At 41.4% G+C, this 22,090-nt stretch overlaps 1 protein-coding gene across 5 annotated transcripts; it reads left to right on the top strand.

Moving 5' to 3' along the window:
* The first annotated feature begins 352 nt into the window (after window positions 1-352).
* IRF4 (interferon regulatory factor 4) lies at window positions 353-20,134 on the top strand. 5 transcript variants are annotated; one of them, XR_006202505.1, is made up of 10 exons: window positions 367-407; window positions 1,752-2,023; window positions 3,304-3,490; window positions 4,344-4,432; window positions 5,144-5,288; window positions 7,520-7,627; window positions 9,927-10,280; window positions 13,109-13,221; window positions 15,134-15,535; window positions 18,955-20,134. XR_006202505.1 is itself a non-coding variant. In XM_042938098.1 (9 exons), exons 2-9 carry the CDS (start codon window positions 1,808-1,810, stop codon window positions 15,275-15,277), a joined length of 1,356 nt encoding a protein of 451 aa, XP_042794032.1. In that variant the 5' UTR covers window positions 353-407; window positions 1,747-1,807; the 3' UTR covers window positions 15,278-18,934. The 5 variants fall into 5 exon arrangements, 4 of the variants coding, with proteins under 4 accessions (XP_042794032.1, XP_042794034.1, XP_042794033.1 ...); XM_042938098.1 differs by lacking the exon at window positions 18,955-20,134 and having other exon boundaries at window positions 353-407; window positions 1,747-2,023; window positions 15,134-18,934; XM_042938099.1 differs by lacking the exon at window positions 18,955-20,134 and having other exon boundaries at window positions 5,147-5,288; window positions 15,134-18,934.
* The last annotated feature ends 1,956 nt before the right edge of the window (window positions 20,135-22,090 follow it).

The following is a 22,090-nucleotide window of genomic DNA, read 5'->3' as shown; positions in this document are numbered from 1 at the left end:
GCGGGGTCCCCATTTTAGTGCCTTGCCCTTTGTGGGAAACCGCCCCAAGTGAGAGTCCCCCAGGCTGGGAACGCCCGACTCGAGTTGCGCTCTCCGCTCACAGCGCGACGAGGGTCGCAGCCAGCGCGAGAGCCTCCAGCCTGGCGGCGGCGGCGGCAGCAAACCCTCCAACACACACTCCTTCTATCCTTGGCCCTGGGACTCTCCCGCGGGGCCCCAGTCTTCACTCACAGCGCCCCCTTCGCCCCAACCCGGCAGGCGCATTGGTACGCGCGCAGCCCCGCCCCAGGCTCCTCCCCAGCGGGGCTTTTAAGCTTTATAAAGTTCCTCTTTCCCATCTCCGATACTTAGTTTCAACAGTTGAACTTGGGACCCACTGCTGCCCTCAGCTACGAGTTTGGGGCGAGGTAAGGCTTGGGGTCGGGCAAGAGCACGGATGTGAGGCTGGCACTACAGAGAACCGGGAACGCGAGACTAGAGGTCCCGGGGTTCATATCGAGGGCAATGCAGGGAAACCCAGCTTAGGAGGAGGGAGGGAGCATACCCCTTGTGGGAGCTCCGATTCTCACCTCTTCTGCTCTGGGCCCCGGGGCCTCTGTGGGAGCTCCGTGGAGGGCCAGACGGTGCAATGCCCAAGCATTGCCCTCACCACTCTGTGGGCCGGCTCCGCCCAAGCCCGGGAGAGGCCACGCGCTGGATGGGATAGGATAAAGAGACTGGCAGGGCCCCAGGAGTGCCCGAGGCGGGACCATCGAAAGGACCCACGTAGGACTACAGGCTTTCCCTGAGAGGGGACATCCCCTTACTCCCAAGACTTCAATCTCAGACTCTTTATCCTGTGGCCCTGAAGGGCCCAAACTCACGGTGGCCTCCCGCGCATTTTTCCCCGGCTGGTGGTGGTGGAGGAGGAGATCCAAATTTGGGCCACTTAGGGCCCTATGCTCTGCTGCCACAACCCCATGCCCTCTGAGAACCCTCCCGGCACCCTCCCCGCCTCCGCTCTCGCTTGCTGGCCTCCGGGGTCCTGCTGATGCTCTGCGCGCCAGAATCTTCATCTACTAGGGTGCGCCGCTCGCCTCGTCGTGACCCGGGTCTCAGCCGCGTGTTGCTCCCAGGGCCCACTAATCCTTGCTAGCTGCAGAGGGCTCAGGGATACTCTTGAGGCAGAGCGCAGGTACTGGAAGAGAAGGCCCAGGCAAGAGTTAACTGGTACTGAGCACCTAGAACGTCCAAACAGCAGACGTTCCCACGTGCGAGATCCGTGGCGCTCGGGGGCCACCAAGGGAATGTGAATGGGAGAGTGGGCAAGAGTGGTAACTGAAAATGAAGGGAGGAATGGACTGGCAACGGTTTGGGAATGGGTAAAGACGAGCAGGAACTAAGAGTGAGCAAGCAAACGCTGCCAAAGATTGGTGGCGGCTGGATTTTGCAATGTGCACAAAGGCTAGAGTTGTGTTGCCTGGGCAGCGTTTGGCTTGTGGGATGTGTAACAAGAATGGAGAGTCCAGAAGGTGGGGAAGGAGGATGGACTACGCCGGGGGCACGCTGGAGGGGCGGCAATACCGGACGCGCCAAGGGATGAGACAGGGTGTCTTCTCTCAGGGGCCTTTGGCAACACCGACTTTTATAGAGCGCTCTTAGCTGCCTCAGAGACTCCAGTGCCTCGTGGTCAATGCCAGAGGGGTTTGAGAAGGGTGCTCAGAGCGCTGTTCCACGGTGGCTAAAGGCCGGCCCTCTTCTCTGTAGCGCAGAGCTAGAGCAGGAGGCGGATCCTAGGCGCGTGAGGGCGACATTAGGCGCGCTGGGCATGAACCTGGAGGGCAGCGGCCGAGGCGGAGAGTTCGGCATGAGCTCGGTGAGCTGCGGTAACGGGAAACTCCGCCAGTGGCTGATTGACCAGATCGACAGCGGCAAGTACCCAGGGCTGGTGTGGGAGAACGAGGAGAAAAGCATCTTCCGCATCCCCTGGAAGCACGCGGGCAAGCAAGACTACAACCGCGAGGAGGACGCCGCCCTCTTCAAGGTTACTAGCACGAGGGAAGCCCCGGGTGGAGGTGGAGGGAAGGCCCCAGGAGCCTGGTGGGTCCCTAACCCAGACTCCATGGCGAACCCTGTAGGCTCCTGACGGTTCTCAGAGGAAAGGGGACCTCGTGGGAAGGACGGGATGGAATGAGACCCGCGGGGCGGGCGGTCCGGGAGCATCAGGTGGCAGTCAATTGGCAGAAGGCTTGAGAGGAGAGAGATTTCAACCTTTGTAGTGTTTTTAGAAATGGGGGACTAGGTCCCAATCCTGAGCGTGTGGCATGAGCAGTAGACAGAGAGTCAGATGGCTCCAGCAGCAGGGAAATAAATGTCTGGAGGCTCAGTCCGGGGAGAGCAGCAGTCCAAGGACTCTGACTTGAGTTTCTTGGTTGCATTTCTGTGATTTTCTCTTTTTGTACCTCTGGATACCTCCTTGCCTTCTTTGGTCAGCATGTGTCTCTCTTTGTCTTCTTGTGTCTTTTCTGTGAACACCCTTAGATGTGCTTGAGTCTGCCTCTCTTTTCCTGTCCCTCTCAGTATGTCTATCTGTCTTTTTCTGTTTCACTGTTTTTCTATGGAGACCTTTCTGGATTTTTTTTTTTTTTCTTTAGTTCAATGTCTCTGGTGCTGTCTCTATCTTTTAACTCTCTTTGGTCCTTCCGTGTGTTTCTTGCTCTCTGTCTCTGACTCCCTCTTTTCAAGCCTCTCTCCATAGACATGGACATAGACATATTTCTCTAGTTCTCTCTCTCTCTCTCTCTCTCTGTCTGTGTGTGTGTGTGTGGTGATGATTGTTTTCCCCTAGAGCAATTTACCCAGTGAAGTGTGCATTAGGGCCCAGCCCCACCACCTGCAGGCAGAACACGCAAAGGGGACTTCCTCAGGAATTTGCTCTCAGAATACCTCAGATTGACCGTTCAGACATACTCTATGGGTAGCAGCTGACCCCACAACTCTGCCCCTAGTTCCAGTGTAACTCACTTCAGATACTGAGAGGATGGGCTGATAAGGGCCCCTTTCCAGTGATCCTCCACATCTCACCTACCTTTTATAAATACCTAGAGAATGTTCAAACCACTTGTCTTGAAGTCAGCAATGATAGAGTCCAAGGTGAAAAGTATTATGCCTAGAGTACACCAGGTGTCTTTTTGTCCCATGTTTTGAGCAAAAGTGTAAATCTAAGGCACCTAAGCATCATTCTTTCCTTTAGAAATACAATTCTCAGGTTATTTTTTTTTTAAGACTTGTATTTTAACTTTTTAATCTCTTCTTTCCTACAAGGCTTGGGCACTATTTAAAGGAAAGTTCCGAGAAGGCATAGATAAGCCAGACCCTCCTACCTGGAAGACACGTTTACGATGTGCTTTGAACAAGAGCAATGACTTTGAGGAACTGGTTGAGAGAAGCCAGCTGGACATCTCAGACCCCTACAAAGTATACAGGATTGTTCCTGAGGGTGCAAAAAAAGGTGGGACTTCCTGGATTGGGGTCACAGAATATAGACAACCAGACACTTGTAATGCCTTAATTTCATTCTGAGGATTGATTTGTCTATTATATTTCAAATAGCCTGCCTGCTTTCTGCCTCATGCTCAACCCCGGCAGGCTCTTTGCCAAGTCCTCAGGGCCATAAATTGAAATTCTTGTGGTATTGGTTAGGATATTTCTCAGATTCCAACTCTATACCTGTGGGTGTATATATATGCATGTGTGTTCATCTGTGTGTGCATATTTTTCAGTTAGTTCTATCGATGTAAGATATAGGCCAAATTTTTCAAACAAAAAATGGAAAACTTGTTTGAAGCTTTATCTTTACTTATCAGTGTTTCATGGTTAACCATTTTGTAGAAAGGAAGCATACATATATCTGTATATTGTTACTATTTTAAGTAAAAAATATCAACTTTTAGAGTGTTCTGTGGTCAGCTGGGATGCTTATTGAAATTCATAACTTCTCTTCCCAAGTTTCTGACCAGTGTGTCAGAGTAGAACCCAAAAATATGCATTTTAAACTAGCCATACAAATTACTTCACTTATGGAACATCTTGCTGGTGGGGCTCTTTATGTGACAAGGTGCATTCACACACAGTATTTCATCTCCTTCTCTACCTTTCCTACATAAGTCAGACCTTGTAGAAACCAGTTTAATGGACAGAACAAGTAATTGCCCATGGTAATTGCTGGAAAAAAATGCCTTATTTGTCAACACTGTTATGCATTCTAGGAATTAAACTCTTGGGTATTTTTCTAATATTTCACTTTTAGTTATGATAGTTCCTTTTTTCACACTTTGCCATTTGTCTTTTGCTCAAATACATAGGAGCAAAGCAGCTCACCCTGGAGGACCCACAGATGACCGTGAGCCACCCCTACACCATGACAGCTCCTTATACCTCACTCCCAGCTCAGGTATGGTGGAGAATGCAGGGATTCTAGAAGGGGAGGCTGGGTCTGGGTGAGGCCATGTGAGCAAGCTAATCCCACATAGCAGGAAAAATACACAAACAAAAACAGCAGCACTTTGTTTTTGCTATTAGTCAATTAGCCAAACCAAATTCCCAATCACTGGATGAATATCTCACTTTCCACCTGGTGTTACTATTAGTGTTGGTCTTAAGGACAGGAGAGGTGGGTGTATCTGCCTGTTGGTAGAGACTTCTACTGATTCTGAAATCTGGGAAACAGATCTGTTGTGGAAGATGAAACTTTTGGAAGCAATGCTTTATCATGTGAAACCACAGGGCAGCTGATCTCTTCAGACTTTTCTGATGTGAATTGCAGCTCTGTTTTATTCACTCTGGTGGGTAAAAGAAGGGAAATTTCCCTGCAGTACTTTTGGTGCCAGGTTTAACCATATGATGAAGCTTTACATAAGTTATTACTTTATAACACTGTCTTCATTGTGCTTTTTAATTCTTTATGGCTACTTTCCACCTAGTGTGATGAGCTATTCACTCCAAAGTCTTTTGAGATGATAAAATTATTTGGCTGTCAGCCAAATAAGAGATTCTGTGAGGAGTTTGAATATAAAAGAATCTGCTGCTCTTTCCCAGAACCAACCAACTGATCTTTGCCGAGCTGGTTGCTTTTCATCTCAGCTTCTCCCTCATGTTCCTTTAGCAGGTTCATAACTACATGATGCCACCCCATGACCGAAGCTGGAGGGAGTACGTCCCTGATCAGCCTCACCCAGAAATCCCATATCAATGTCCTGTAACGTTTGGACCCCGCAGCCACCACTGGCAAGGCCCAGCTTGTGAAAATGGTAAGGAGTGTGCTGGACTGGTTCCTATGCCTGTGGCTGACCCAGTGGAACAATCTGGGCCAAAGAACCCTGTTCTCTCCTGATCTGTCCTTCTGAGCAGTACCCCAGTTCTTTCCCCTTCTCAGAGCTGCTAGGAAAGACCTCACGTGCAGTGGAGAGAGGGTTTTCTCTCTCCTGCAGGATGGTAAGGCCCTCAGGGGAAGGAATCCAAGGCCTGCTTGCACCAGGATCTGTGCTGGGAACTGCCTTACGTGAGATCTTATTTAAACATCACAAAGATCCATCCCAGGCAGTTAAAAACTGCCCCACATTTTTGAGACAGACACACATAATATAAGTAATGCCCAAAGTTATCCAGTGAAAGTGAGGGGCTGGGGTTTAATTTCAGATCTAACCCCAAAGGCCAGCCTTTCATTTAAGACAGGAGATATCAGATATCAAACTGGTTGGCTGTAGTTTTTAAATTATCTGTTGGTTAGGGTAACATTTTTCATCCTCCCTGAAACAGTCCTTGGTAAAAAGTAATAGATTTTGTTAGTCTTCCCTCCTGGATTGTCCCTTAATGTTGACAGGGCCACATAATCTCACTGGTCTGTTTCTTCCATACTATAGCTGTGCCCAAGCACTCCCTCTATAGGGATACCAGGAGATTATTGAGCTGGTATATTTCTCTTAACCAATAGTGTGCCCATGGAACACTCAGCTGGCTCAATTGGTAGAGCAGGAGACTCTTGATCTTGGGGTCATGAGTTCAAGCCCCACACTGGGGGTAGAGTTTACTTAAAAAAAAAAAAACAATAGTGCATCCATTATAGTTGTTCTTGGGATTAAAGGTGATAGTAAGAATGTAATGAATAAATACTACAAAAATAAAATGGTCTCCAGGAGGTGACTAGTGCTGGTATTAGGGCCCAAAGAACTTTGCTCACTCTGGATTAGATGTGGTCCCATGCCCGTAGGAGCTCCCCAGACATCAAAATGAGAACTCTCAGTGGAAGCACTAATCACTAAGAGCAGAGAAAACTTCACACAGTAGATTGAATACAGCAAAACACAAGCTTTTAGGACTTTTGAGTTAGTTATTTAAATAGAAATCCTGAGACAGGTAAACACTCAAGTCCTTCTCTATGTTCTAGGAATATTTGGTCCTTCACAATTTAATCTGTTTTTCTAATCATGTTTAGGTTTACCATCATTTAAAATTTGCATTGAGTGGCATGTTTACAAAAAAGCTCAGAATTTGATTTTATTAGCTTTTCAAGAGTGATTTGCAACAAAGGTTGTTTTCCATACCACAGTGGAGGAGTTAGCTAACTCATTTCTGAAATTCAGACCTATGGCTAGTGCATCAGGCTCTATTGAACTAAGAACTTTATTAACAAGGCAATGCCTCAAACTATACAAAAATATGGAATAGGTAGATATATTTTGAAGCATAGGTGACATTAAGTGAAGTGCCAACAAAATTAGGTTCTATTACATATTGTTTCTCTATTAATGTTTAGTGTGACCCAAAGCTCCCAGACTGCCAAGAGACATGGTTCAATTTTCTCCTGAACCCAGAAATAGAAACTAAATAAGTGTGAACTAAACAAACTTGGAAGTTTTTAATTGGGCTCTTTGGCATCAGAGCTCAGGTAGACCTGAGCTCACGACTCTACTGTGAACTTGCTACGTGAACAGGAATAAATCTTTCTGAGCCTAGGTTACCTTGTTTATCAGGGTAATTATGGAGGGATGTTGGTCAAAGGGTACAGACTTCCAATTATAAGATAAATAAGTCCTGGAGATCTAAAGTACAACATGGCTATAGTTAACAATACTCTATTCTACTGAAAGCACCTAAAAGAGTAGATCTGGAATGTTCCCAGTATACAACACACGCACACACACGCACACACACACACAATGGCAATTATGTGAGGTGACAAAGGTGTTAACTAACTTAAAAAAAAAAAGAAAGAAAAAATAACAGAGGGATTGTTCCAAGTTTCCTTCCAAAGCTGTGAAAGGCTCCTTCCCCTTTCAGTCTTGTTTTTTCTGATTGGACCTCATCTTGTCTTAGTTCCTTGAGAATGCCAGTGGTCAGTTCTAGAGGGCCCTTGGCCCATCCCTCCCAGGGTTGGTGCACCCCTCAGGGGCTGAGTGGCCATATCCCAGGGAGAGGAGACCTTCCAATGCGTCGGACAGATTCTGTTTAGACATGATCTGATTCTTATTTACAAATGCAGGTTGCCAGGTGACAGGAACCTTTTATGCTTGTGCCCCGCCTGAGTCCCAGGCCCCCGGAATCCCCATAGAGCCAAGCATAAGGTCTGCTGAAGCCTTGGCGCTCTCAGGTGAGTGCAGCGTTCTGTTCTAGAGACACCCCCAGGAGGCTGGCTTCTGCTGTGACTCCACCCTCACTTTGGGGTAGATTTGATTGGGGGGGGGTGTCCCTGAGTACAGCCCATGGACACTGGCTTTCTTCCATCTGGGGCCTCAAGTGGGTGTATACACATCTGACTCCCAACTTGTGTGAATGAGGAACATCATTAGAAAACTTCGCACTAAGAAACCAGCTTGCTATTCTGATGCCAATTCTAAATGCTGGCTTGAATTGAGTCATTTTAAGGTCTCCATTTGACATCTATCTGAATTTCCAGAAATATGCAAACACCTCAGCTTTACATACTAAGGGCCCCTCTTCAGCCAACATTCTCACAATGTAGTATAATTTCTTAGAAAAATACACAAGGACTTCTCATTTTGAAAAGCTGATCATCCTTCCAGGTTTAGCTGCAAATAGGTCATCCTCTTTGGCATTGAGATCTTCCTCTGAAATTTGACATATCCTACAAAAAATTTGGATTAGATCTGATTTTTAAAGTTTCATTTCCCTGCAGTTCAGAGATGTTGCCTATTTTAAGGAAGTCACCTCAAAGCTTACTAAACATATGTGGTATGTGTGTATTTATATTTTAGATAACATTTGGATTGTTTTAAAATGGGACTTGTAATTATATTAAAAATAAATAATTTAAGCTTCAGAATTCTCACCTGCCCCTAAGGCTTTTTAAAAATCAGATATAGAAAATATAAATTCTCAAGGTTTCAGGGAGTTGTGGGCACCTTTCTCACTTCCAGGTTAACCATTTATTTCTTTTCAGTTCTGAAGTTCCAAATGAGGCTTACTGCCTTTCTTCTTAGATGCTCCTAAATGATGGAGGGGAGATGTTACTGAAAAGAAAGAGTTGTGTCTGTTTTTAGAAACTTTCTAACCCTTCTCTTCGGCACCTAAGACTTGTGTGGGTGCCTGAAAAGTAGGAAATAAACAGCTATTTATATCACTGGGAACTTGTGATTTCTGATGACATTAAATGAAATGAAACCTGCCCTGAAAGTCAACTCAAATGGCCAACACTCACTGTCATCAGTGATCCTCAGGTACGCTGTCTGAGCTCACTCTCACCTAGTGTGTTTACAGCAGCAGAAATTGAAGTGGAGAATTGACACAGTGATGTGGGTTGTTTAAGTCTCAAAACCTGCCATTGAGGAATAAGAGGGTTTTGTGGATTTTTTTTTCTTTTTTTGGTATGCGTTATACAGATTATCAACCTTGAGCACATTTGTTGGACAACTGCAATTCCCATTCATTTGAAATCCCATACAGTTATGGGTGGGTAACTGTTGCCTTTCCATAAAGCCCTTTTGCATTTCAGTTAAGGGGCCCTTTGCAAACCTAGCTTGGTCCTTCCAGTTTGTGAAACCTTCAGAAGAAGGTTCTGAAATCCAAAAAATTTCGTAAGTGAACTCATCTTGTTTAATGTTTTAGAAAGCAGTTATTTTCAAGGGAGATTTTGAAAGCCTAGTGGGACTTTAGCCTTTGAACATTGTTCTTATTGATTCTTTTCTTTCCACATGAATTAATTTTATTATACAAGTCGTACACATATAGCATAAAAACTAACTTGACAATCAGGAAAGCAAAAATGGAAAAAAAAATCATTCCCATTATACTTCCTGAAACTTAAACATACATATATGTATATGTGTGTATATATGTATTTTTATGTAAGTGACATCATATTGATATTTTAGGACAGTTTCAGATGTAAAATATTTGTTTATTTTTGAAACATCATTATATTCTTTTTGGTAGTAGAAATTTAACTTAGGGTTTACTTCCTCCAAAATCAAAACTTATCACCATGCTTAAAGAGGAATTTTTGTTCAGTGGCACATGACTTCGTATTTTAGACATAATTGTCATGACCACTATCATCATCATGAAAACAATGACATAGAAAGTTCGTAAGAGTGATGCTCTCTAATACAAGTCAAACATATGGTGCAGAAAACTAATGTAAGGGGTGCTCCCTCTCCACAAAAATATCTATGGTCACATAAATTTGGAAAATTCTGAGTTCAATAACATTAAATAGATTTTTGCAGGATTTCTTTAATATTGGTCACTATCCGTGACTCCAGGAGGGAGATGAGGGCATGTAACATTTCCTACACTTCCTTCACTATGGATCTTTCTACTTTTTATGGAATATCAAATAAACATGTTCTGGTTGAGTAGTTTGGCATCCTGGTGGGTATCCAATGTTCCTTGGTCCCTTAGCACTGACTTTGAAATCTCTATTTTTACAGACTGTCGACTCCACATCTGTTTGTACTACCGAGAGATCCTGGTGAAAGAGCTAACCACATCTAGCCCTGAAGGGTGTCGGATCTCCCATGGGCATACCTATGACGCCACTAACCTGGACCAGGTCCTTTTCCCCTACCCAGAGGACAATGGCCAGAGGAAAAACATTGAGAAACTTCTGAGTCACCTGGAAAGAGGTGTGGTCCTGTGGATGGCCCCTGATGGGCTTTATGCCAAAAGACTATGCCAGAGCAGAATCTACTGGGATGGGCCCCTGGCACTGTGCAGTGACCGGCCCAACAAGTTGGAGAGGGACCAGACCTGCAAGCTCTTTGACACACAGCAATTTTTAGCAGGTAATACACCAAATTATCTGTTAGAATAGAGCATCCCACACCTGTGAGCCTAAGAGACAGAATAGAGGGGGTGACAGTGTGCCTGCCACAGTGGTTCAAACAGAAGGTCACTCCCACACCAGACAGAGGTCTTCCTTCTATTAACCCCTGAGCCCAGCCAGCATGATCTGAAAATAGATTTCCTGTTTGTTCATCTCTCACCTCTGCCTCTACCACCTGCTCCTCTCCATCAGCAGAGGGGTGTGAGGAGGAGGGAGATTGCTCAAGGGCATTGTGGTTCAGGCTGATATCTTAAAATTCTGGTCTTCAACCAATTGTCACTGACTAATAAAGTTCACACTTTATTGGTAGTATGATCTCAGCAAGCATGTCTGCTAATGTGTCAGCTTTTTTAAGATTCCTAGGAAAGTCATAAAGGTTAGAAGTGTATTGTTAATGTTCTTGGTTCTGAGATGTGTTACCCCTATGCAGATGCCCTCCAGCAGGTGGGACCAAGGATAGAGTATGTAGAACTGATTTTGCAAAAGGGAAATTATGAGTTATCTCATAATTTGAGATATCTCAAATTAGGATTTGAGTTAGGATTTGAGTTATCTCTATGATATGCATGTTTCAAAACATATTTTCTAAAACCAGTAAGTTTTGTTTTTCTAGGTTTGATTTCATAACAGTTAAATTAGCCGTAGGCTGGCTTTTGTGAAACCACTTTTGTGAAATTATTGTTGAAGTTTCATCCAGAGTGTTCATTCAGCTATCTATATGGATGATGCCTCCTTTGGAGGGAGAAAGGTGTTCCATTAGCTCCCTTCCACCTTTTTCTGTATCTTATCCTTAAGTTATTCTTTTATAAGTACCCCTTCAGAAATACCCTATGTCTTTGGATTTTCATGTGACTTTACTTTCCCTGAATGTGCTTCTTGATTCAATTCATTTAAAATAAAAATATAAAGCATCTATGTGCTTTGACACCATTGACATTTGCTTAGCCTTTTGGGTCTAAGTTGCCCAAATTTGTGTAGGCTCATCAAATTCTCTTTAGTGCCCCAAGAAAAATATGTCTCTATATGACTAACCCTTGACTAAGATGTGTGACAAGAGGAAGAGGGAGAACTGAGTTTCTGGTTCCCCGAGGCAGCACCAAGGTGAGAAAAGCATGTGGGCCTGAACACCTCTTCCTCTCTATGAGCTGCAGAACTGGCTCCAAGCCTGCACTGTGACTGTTTTGTCCATCCTGGGGTCCCCTGTGGTAATCATGGTGGGCACCCAAGGAAGAGTCAAGAACCACAAAGGGTCATCTTGTCTGTACTTCTTATATCTGCAGTGAAGTCTGAAAGAGCCCTTATGGGGTTGGATCTCCTCATAGATATCCTCACCAAGACTGTGAATCTTGGTCTCTTTCAATTCAGAAGATGCCACAGAACTAGGGCTTTAGTTAAGGTGTCCCAGAGGAATGACACTTGCTTCTGTGAGTTTCTCTCATCTTGTATGTTTTAGGAAGGTAGAATCCTCCCATTCTATAGTCAAGAAGAAGGAAAGCATATTCGACCAGCTATGAACATCCTCAAGCTGTGAATTCACTTGCCTAGAATTTAATACTTATCTGTGAGCAAGAATTGTTTTTTCTTCATCTGTAACTAAGGGCTGTGCTTTTTGCTCACTGCAACCTCCTATCTTGAAGTATTCACTGAAGTTCAAGGAAGAACCTGTGAACTTAAAAACTGCAGCTATGTAGACCAGCTTCTGCATAATCAAGGATTCCCACAGAATGTTCTCATGTTATCAAGCACTTGAGGCACGACTTTTTCGGAGAATTGTGCCAACTCGCCACTCTGATTAGCTTGTGTAGGTGTAGTCTCAGACCTCAGTAGTGTGAATGCCTTTTACACATTCTGACTAAGTCAGTTAGGTTTGATTTGAATTCTGGAAGAAGAAAAAAAAAAGCAGGAAGTCAAACAGTCCAGTGAGTTAGTTAGAAACTTTTCTTCAGTTGAAGAGAACAGTGGAGATCTTTGATATCTACCCATTCAGGATTTGCAAACTACTAGGGACAGCCCCAAAAGGCAAAGCCCGAGGGTGCATATCTGATCAAGATGCATGCGCACACTGTTCTGCAGAAGTTGTTGCAGCAACCGTGTAAGTGTGTTTTCTTTTGTGGAGGTGACATTTAACTTTAGCGGAAAGGAAAGAATAGGAGCCACAAGAGGCATAAGAATCATCTTGAATGTGGGCAAAGGGACATGGGTCAATGTCAGGGATTGTACAAGTGTTGTTTCCACAGTGCTCAGTCTCTGTTTTGAATCCTTAGGGTAGGGATGGTGCCTTCAGGATATACATATCCAAAAAGTGGGGACCCCTAGTGCTTCATCACTACCTTTCTCATTTCAAATCAATGTCTGTCCCAGAAGATAGGCAAGAAGTCAGCTCAAAGTCCCACAGTTTAGGCTTAGTGCCAACTAGGACACAGACACCCATAACTGGTGCTTGGTCTCCAAGATAATGTGAAGATTTTCAGTGATGCCTCAGTCACAGAAAGGTCCCTCTCTTGGGTCAATGCTGCAAAGCAAGGTTCTTAATCTGCAGGGCATATTTCCTCTAAAGAATCAAGTGAAACCTGGAGCCCTCTCAGGAAAAGCACACATATGAACATATAGATGAAATTCTGTATCTGGGGTCTAAAAGTTAAGAACCCCACTTAGAGAAATAAAGAATACTCTTATTTTAGTTTTCCAGATCAATGGTAAACTTTTGCTTCCTGCTTTAACCTGTCCTGTTCAGTGATGGTTTCTGATCAGGTTTATTTATTTATTTTTATTGTGGGGCTTCTCCAGAGCTACAAGCATTTGCTCACCATGGCCGTCCCCTGCCAAGATTCCAGGTAACTCTGTGCTTTGGGGAAGAGTTTCCAGATCCTCAGAGGCAAAGGAAGCTCATCACTGCTCACGTGAGTATTTAGTCACATTCAAATGATTGAATTTCCCTGTTTTTCATCAATGGCAGGGTCTCAGGAAAGTCTCAAAGGAAAAGTAAATGTTAAGTGACTTGGGAAAATTATGAGGGAGGAAGCAGGGCCCAGTGAATGGTGCAGGGAGCACAGCCCAGAGACCCATTTGTTTTTCCCAGACATAGAGGTCTACTAATCACAAACCTGCAAACATGGGCTTTATTTGTCCCATCTTGTGTATTGATCAAGACATTGTCCTATTTTCATTTTATAAGGATCTAAAAGGACTGGCGGTTATAGTTGCCCTTTAAAAGTCTCCATGTTTAATATTGCTTTTAAAATGCTGTCTAGCTGATCTTCACTTGATGGAGAAGTTTTCCCAAATGGTAAACTATTTACTGACTTATGTATTTTGCAGTTTCTCCAAAAGTTTTCCAAATCCTATTTTATATCTGGATTTTTAGAAATTATTTTAGTGGAAACCAAAGGCCATGTATTATTTGGAGGAGGCTCTTTCAAGGAGTTTAAGTAGACCAGACCACTGCAATGTTCTCTAGCAGAGTTGAAAACAGGTTGAACTGCACCAAGTAAACATCTTTTTCATAAAAAAGAAAAGAAAAAAGGTTTATATAGGTCATATTTAGAATAAGTTTGCCACAGGAAACAGAGTTTTGAATACCTAAGATTTTTGAATCCGAAAACTTTATATTGCTACTTAGCTTTGAGAGTTATTAATGGGTCCAGACAATTAAAAAAATTATAACAAATAATAAAAACATTAAGGTCATATTTTAGTTCTGATAGTGTTTCTTGTTGAAAACTGAAATAGCACACTAATTTTAAACACACAGTCCGGCCTCTTGATTGTAAAATCAAAAACCAACCAACCAACCAACAAAAATATGGTCTTTATATATTTTAGAGCTTTGTCATGAATTCTCTCCAGTTATTGATATAATAATTGATATCTTATTAACAGCTGACTAAATATACTTGGGATTGATAAATAACATTTCAAAAGTTGGTGGAAAACTCCTGCATCTGTCTGAGTTTAAGGGGTTTTTGGATGCACTAGCTCTCCTCTGAGTTAGGCAATAATGGGTCTCTGGGAGTTGTCTGGTATGGAAAAGAAAAATGGGTATGTGTATACCTAGGAGTTCATACTCCTTTTTACTATGGATTTAGTTTATTTTAGGTATTTCATGTGAATTATGCTTAAGTTTCTATATCTCAAATGACAGAAAGGCTCAATTTAATGGCTTAGTTGATTGACAAACTATTCAGTTTTCTTAGATGCTGTAAATTAAGGAAATACTGAAAGCTGAATTTTTTTTTAGTGAATGTGAACCACACAAATAGCCAAACAAGATGAATTTGGGGTTAATTAACCTCTCTTTCCCCATAATAGCAATGCTGTTGTTTGATTTTGCCCCTTTTGTTTTCCTTTATTTTAGGTTTAGAAATATACAGATTATGTAAGTCATCCAGGAATTGTAAATTGTTCAGGATTTACACCTTCATCCCTGTCAAACTGTGGTGGTGAAAAATTCATTGGCCTAAATTATCCTGAATTATCTCAAACTTCATTAATCATCCCAAACTTCCTTTTAATTTGGCCATTTTACTTGATGTGCTTAGGCTTAAACATAAATTTTAAGTGGCTATTGATTTAAAAGTATCATCTTTGACTTTAACTTCAGTTAAAACCAAGAATGAGTTAGAATCTTTTTAAAGGTTAGTATGTGTAAAGGCTAATAAAAAGTTACTTCTTCAGAATGTTTTGATGTGTGTAGCACTTACCTTTGGATTTAACCTTACCATACCTTCAGATATTGAGTTATTTAATTATAAGCCAATTATAGGATGTTAAAAAGAATATTTCAAAAATATCTTTTAAAATTTCTTTTTAAAGGTCGAACCTCTACTAGCCAGACAACTATATTATTTTGCTCAGCAGAACAGTGGACATTTCCTGAGGGGCTATGATTTACCTGAACATGTTAGCAGTCCAGAAGATTATCATAGATCTATTCGCCACTCCTCCATTCAAGAATGAAAACCAAGACAAGTGATTTTGTTTCATTTAAACATCTGACTTTGACAGGAACAGCTGATTGAACTCCCTCTTTTTCTTTTGAGAAACTTGGAAACTGGGGCTTCAGTTCAACACTTCAGGAGAATCTCAGCGAGAATGAGTGTAAAAAACCAGCTCCATGTAAATGACAGATGAGTTTATTCCAAAAGGAAGGATGGTCTTCAGGGTCTTCTGTAGACTGCCATCTTTGATAATTACTGTGAAAATTGACCAAAGAAGGTGTTTACATTTACTTAAATGATATATTTAATTTGATGTGGATTATTTCTTGCTTTAAAACTGAGAAAACGTGTCTTTCAGTATTTACCACTAATTAGAAGGATAAAAGTACTTAAGTGCTGTACTATTTCTCAGGGAAGTAATATCTAAATTTGAGGTGACTCTGCCTACAAAAGAAATGTATTAATGCACATAGGTGATGTTGGTCTTGTAGAAAATGCTTGCTAATAGAAAGGAACAGAATCTTTGACCGAGGTTGGACCACGGGGCCTCCAGCTTTGGGGTGGGTCATCACCCCCGCCCTGGCCTGGGTCTCACCCTATGATGGGCTTTCCTGCCCTGCCTCACACTGTCCCCCAATTTTCTCTCTTCCTGAATGCCCCTGGAAGCCAGTTGGTATTTTGTGGAACCAAAAAGCATTAGTGCTACACTTGATTAGTATATTTTTGTCTGTTCTACAATCTCATAATGACTGGTTAAGATATTTTTTGTTTGTCTTTTTGTCTGTCATTCTATAGAAATTATTGGTAAAACTTTTTTTCTTTAAAGAAGAAAAAAATATCAACAATCCAAATACTAAAGATATATTTTTGAAACTCGGTGACATTTCCCCTCTTATCCTGTTTGTTTTGTTTGGCTATCAGTTAGTTATCCATGACAACACTAAAGAGGAGGAGCCGATGCTTTTCAATTTGGTGAACTCTGTTAGGAAAGATGATGACAGGATTTCACTGATTGCATAACTGCAGACTCAGTGGGCTGTTTTTGCTTATTTTGTATATTATATGCTTCCTCATGCCAATATGGTTTAACAGGGCCTTTACTTGCTTAAGTAAACCTGATCACTTCCTTGTTGATTGTTTTGGAAAAGTACAGATGTTTAGACTGTGATGCTGGCAACTGATATTTTTATCATACTACAAAAAAATTGCTATTACTTTCAGGCCCAGAAAAAGACTTGATAGTTCTCAAATATATACCACTCTTATTCTAATCTATATTTTTTAAATCACTCAACAAACTGTATCCCTTGCATTAGATAGATTATAGATTATATATAGCCTTTATCCAGTTTAGTAAGCAATGAAGCATTGGAATGTTATTTTTTTTAACTTTTTAAAAGGAGTTTTTAATAATAACATAATACATATTAACTATGGAAAATGTAAACAGTATAGACAGGCAAAAATGAAGCACATCATCCTTCTTTACTGCAACCCAAATCCTTCTCTCTAGAAATATCCTCAAGAAGAGTTTGACTTATTCTTCCAGTACACTTCATTTCTCTATACATATGCATCAGCTCAAAAAAACCTGATAGGATCATCTTGCAACCACTTTTATGCAGTGCTCTTTTAACCTAACAATACAGATTTACCTCACTCTTTTTAGAGGCATTGTCGTCATAGAACTCCACCACCGTGCAGTCAGTAGCATAGTTTATGGAATTTCATCAGCCGCTAAGAATGAATACACGTGGACAGCAGATTATACTTCATGAATTGCAGTAATTTATACATCTTATAGATGCAAAATGTTTTAGGGTATATTATCCTAAGGACGAATTGGAAACAAAATTAGGAATGGCTGTGACACAGGCCCCACGTGTGTGGCCCTCTTCCCTGGAGAATAACCCCATCCCAGCACATCAGAGAAGCTCTATGGTGTCAGTCCCAGGGCTGTTTTGTCTTCTGAATTCTCCAAGCAGATGCTTGATTTCAAATGCTGTTGTGAATTCTTTACTTTTTTTTCATTCTTTCTTTTTTTAATATTAAGCTGCTTTAACACTGGAGTTAAATTTTCTGGAAAATGCTCTTGGCTTGGGCCACTTTACCTTTTCTTATTTTTGCTCTCATCTACATTGGCTTTTTTTTTTAATTTGGAAGAATCCAGAGTGGGCATTAGTGAATGAATTATGAAATAATCAGGGTGAAGAATCCCGACAGCTGTCTCAGAACTTTGAAAATGAATAACTATTCATTCCTTGACTCATTCCTTGACTTGATGAAGTGGGATTAGCAAAGTGGAATTTAGTTTGTTTTCAGTAGAAGATACTATAGAAGAGTTTAGGCATTTTTTTATGCTAAAAAGCTTCAGATGGCAAGGTTTAAAAATGTGTAAGTCTCATAGGTGCATGTTCTAAGGGCTTATTTCCTGTTCTTTGGATTTAGTAGAACTGGGCAGTAGTTGATGTCTTCTGGAACACTATAGAGAACCAGGGTGACCAACCCATTTAAAACCCAAACCTTGGAACCCCCTCAGTCCTGGGCAAAACAGGACAGTTAGTCACCCTATAGAGAAACCCAGCAAGACTATTGCCTTTGAGCAAAGAAGACACTGTTCTATTGGGAGATAAAATTTATCTTGCATGGAATGAGCAGCAGAACAACATGGTTATCACCAAAGCACCGATATGCCCAGGTTCATGTTTAGAAAAAGGCACGCACTGGGCTAGGGTCTAAACAAGGTTTTCTTTGCATGTCACTGTATGTAAACCCCAGAGTTGGACAACTCTGGTGCAGGGTCTGGCATGGGTTTTCGCTTGAGAGGCTGAGAGACAGGTGGACATGCATCCCAAGAGAATCCTTGCTCCTGTGTTGGCTGTACCAGTGAACATCAATATTTTTTCCCATCAGTTATTTTTAGCAAAAATTCTTTTAGTTCAACCCCCCTGTTATTTCTCTTTGATCACATTTCTCCCCTTTCTCCAGGTGAATGTTTTTCTGGAAGTGGTGAGCTTCCTTAAGGTCTATATTTTTCTATGTATCTCCTTAGTTTATAATTGACTGGCATCTATTTAAATATTGCAATAGGGCCATTGTGCCATATGTATTGTTCTGCAATTTACTTTTTTCATAGCCCCATTTTTGAGATTGTTCCATGTCCGTGTTCTCATCCACCTCTTGTTAACTGGTGGCAAATAGCTTGTCACATGATTGCAGTGAAGGTCAATTTTCTTGGTATTTATTTTCACTGCTTTCAGGAAAGCCTGTATATGAAATGTAGTTGAAGTGAAGGAGAAGAAAGAGGAGATGTGAAAGATAAAAGAAAGGTCAGCAGGCCAATCCTTCTCCAATATAAACTCATATTTTGTTTTAGACTCTTTGAGATGGAAGAAACCTAATGGGTAGTGGGGTTCATTTTGCTGCACCCCATCTGTATAAGTGGATAGGACCAAGCAGCCCCCTGACTTCAATCCAAAGCTATGTTGGTTCCATCTTGCTGCTAGGCCTCCCAGGCAAGGGTGTCTGGAGAACTAGGTAGATCATCTCATGGACAATTGTTGTATATAATCATGCATGAATTTTATTATAAAGACTTTTTAAAAAAGTAATCTGTTGTGAGCTGTGTGTGTGTGTTATTAAACACTCATCTTGATAGCTTTTAAAATACTTCCTCCTTCTGTTGTGTTCTTTCAGAGAGGCTGCTGCAGCAGCCTGCTTCCTTCCTGGTTGTTGTATGGGTCCATAAAATCTGATCGCAAAGTGCTCTGCTTGTTTAAAAAAAACCAGCAAAACTTGTCCCAGCATACGGCAGTTTCTCCAGCCCATGGAAACACATCTAAGGAGAGTATTGAACAATCTTTTCCCTCTTCTCCCTTGTGTATTTTAAAAGGTCTAGTAGACCCAAGGAAATTGTTAATGTTTCCTTTTATATTCATTGCTTCTTTGATTTTGTCGTTGTAGTTAAAGGGGAGGGGATGTAGGTTAACCAGCATCCGGAATGTGAAATATAACATAAAACTGTAGAAAAAGAACCTATCAACTGCTTACAAGTCTACTGGGAACACTAGAAGGACGGGGCTGCAGCTTGTGGTGTTAAAAGCCTTGCAGCCAAAAATTTTGTGGAACTGTCAGAAATGTTTGTAATCTGCATCTAGGAGCCCCAGAATACTAGTTCAGAATAATTTTGAATTTTCTAGGTGGTAATCAAATAGAGCTAATGGGAGTATAAACTATCATACTGCTTTTGGGGGCTCTATCTGCTCAACAAATATGAATAAACTTGAGTCACTATATATAAGCAGGATTTTTTTTCAAATAATATATCAACTCTTTATGTCTAAAAAAGAATTTCAAAGGGATTTTGAGCCCTTGAACTTGTTCTTAATATAACACCTTCCTTAGGTACCAATGTTTATAAGCCTTTCTTTATACATAGTGCAAATTTGACTATATTGAGTTCAGTTTTCTTAAAGCAAGTTTTGTCTTGACAAACACATACTTTTATATAGACTGCACTGGCAGTGTTTATCAATGCCAGAAAAACATCATCAAGTTCTACATCATCTCTTTGGAAAGACACTCCAGGGGTCATAATATCTTTTTTTTTCTAGGACAGTCTATACCTAAATTAACTCAGGTAGATAAATCTCTTCTGAATTAGTAGAGAGTTATGAATTCTAGAGTGTTATAGATATCAGAAAACACTTTCAGTGGCCCCTGTTCCTGCCAGGTTGGCAATATGTTGGCATATGGCAGTCTTTAGATCTGCCATTTTTGTTTAGACCACCTGTCTGTCATAATCTGTTATAATGTTCATTTTATCCCTGTCCTTGAGTGACTGTTCAAAAGTTTGGAATCCATAGAGTTCAATTATGAACATTTTATTATTCTTGAAAAGCTGTTGTGTCTCTACTTTAGGTAAATTACAATTCTCATTTTTTCCCCTTTTTTTTCATAAGCCTGGGCTTGATGGTAGCTTTAAAGAGAATTGTACCAGAAAATATAACTTCCTATGCTTTTTCTTCCCCCTCTCCTCCTGAGTCAGGTTTCCATAGCAATCTTTACCTGGAAGAAAATTAACAAATGCATCTGAAACCTCCACCTTTATTTCTTGTCATCCCCCTTTCTGTTTTCACATTCCAGTTCTGCCAGACTATTGCAATGCCCAAGGGCACCTGTTCTCTCTCCTGAAGACTTCTCCTGTTGCTACCTGGTCACCTGGCTAACCCCCTTTTCTCCGCTAAGTCTTAGCCATGACATTTTCTCTTGCTGGAAGCATTTCTTCACCTCCTACAACTAGGTCAGGAGGCTTTCTTATTTGTACCTTCTGTTTGGATCTGTAAAGGATCATGTTGTTGGAGTATTTTAAAAAGCACCCCCACTATGTACACTCTCCCCTCTGCTTACTGCCAAGCAATTAGGAGAAAGAAGGTAACTTGCCTGTATACTTCTGGCATTTTTCTTCTAAAGATACTCTTTCTGGGGGGAAAATAGGACTCAGAAAGCTGGGAATTTAAGAAAGATAAACTCTTTCACCATTTCTGGTTTCCCACTCCAGACTAGAGAAAGATGATTGAGCATCAAAGAAGAAGAATGAGAAGAAATGAATGTATAGACTTCAGCATCTCCCTGATAAAAAAATAACAAAACCACAATGAGATACCACCTCACACCTGTCAGAATGACTAAAAATAACAACTCAAGAAACAACAGATGTTGGCGAGGATGTGGAGAAAGGGGAATCATTTTGCATTGTTGGTGGGGTGCAGCTACTCTGGAAAACAGCATGGAAGTTCCTCAAAAAAATAAAAATAGAACTACATTATGACCCACCAGTTGCACTCCTAGGTATTTATCCAGAGGATACAAAAATGCTGATTCAAAGGGGTACACGCATTCCAATGTTTAAAGCAGCACTATCAACAATAGCCAAATTATGGAAAAAGCCCAAATATCCATCAACTGATGAATGGATAGAGAAGATGTGGTGTGTGTGTGTGTGTGTGTGTTCCATATATATATATGGAATACTACTCTGCAATGAAAAAGAATGAAATCTTGCCATTTGTAACAATGTGGATGAATCTAGAAGACATTATGCTAAGTAAAAAAATCATTTAGAAAAAGATAATGTGATTTCACTCATATGTGGAATTTGAGAAACACAACAGATGAATATAAGGGAAGGAAAGGAAAAATAATATAAAAACAGAGAGGGAAGCAAACCATAAGAGACTCTTAAATACAGAGAACAAACTGAGCATTGCTAGAGGGGAGGTGGGGGGGGATGGGTTAAATAGGTGATGGGCATTAAGGAGGGCACTTTTTTGGGATAAGCACTGGGTGTCATATGTAAGAGATGTATCACTGGGTTCTTCTCCTGAAACCAAGACTACACTGTATGTTAGGATTTCAACTTGAATTTAAATTAAAAAAAATATCTACTGCTTCTTAAAAAGAGACTTTAAGGGACAAATAAACTTGAGAAAAGTCTGTTGAAAGGAATAGTGATGAAGCATAGGTTATGGAATGGCAGAGGGGAAGGACTGAAGGAGAACCCCATAGTAACCTGTGTGGACCAGTGACCATTTGGATGGTGGGCATCCCAGGATGTGTTTCAGTGGAGACCACACCGAGGACCAGAATGCCCTCTCCACTTTCTCCCCCTACCACCTGCCTGGGCCCTAAAGAAGCAGTGCTAAATTTAGTGCCAACTCAAAAGATACAAAGTGAATTGAGATTGAGTTTTCATTATCCTTGTGGAATAAGAGCTAAAATGAAAAATATATTGTTAAAGAAAATTTGAATTATATTTCTTAAAAACTTTCAC

Source organism: Panthera leo, chromosome B2 (genome assembly GCF_018350215.1).
Source record: "Panthera leo isolate Ple1 chromosome B2, P.leo_Ple1_pat1.1, whole genome shotgun sequence".
NCBI classification, from domain to species: Eukaryota; Metazoa; Chordata; class Mammalia; order Carnivora; family Felidae; genus Panthera; species Panthera leo.
Note: the sequence above shows the minus strand (reverse complement) of the source record. Positions and strands in the feature narration are given on the sequence as shown.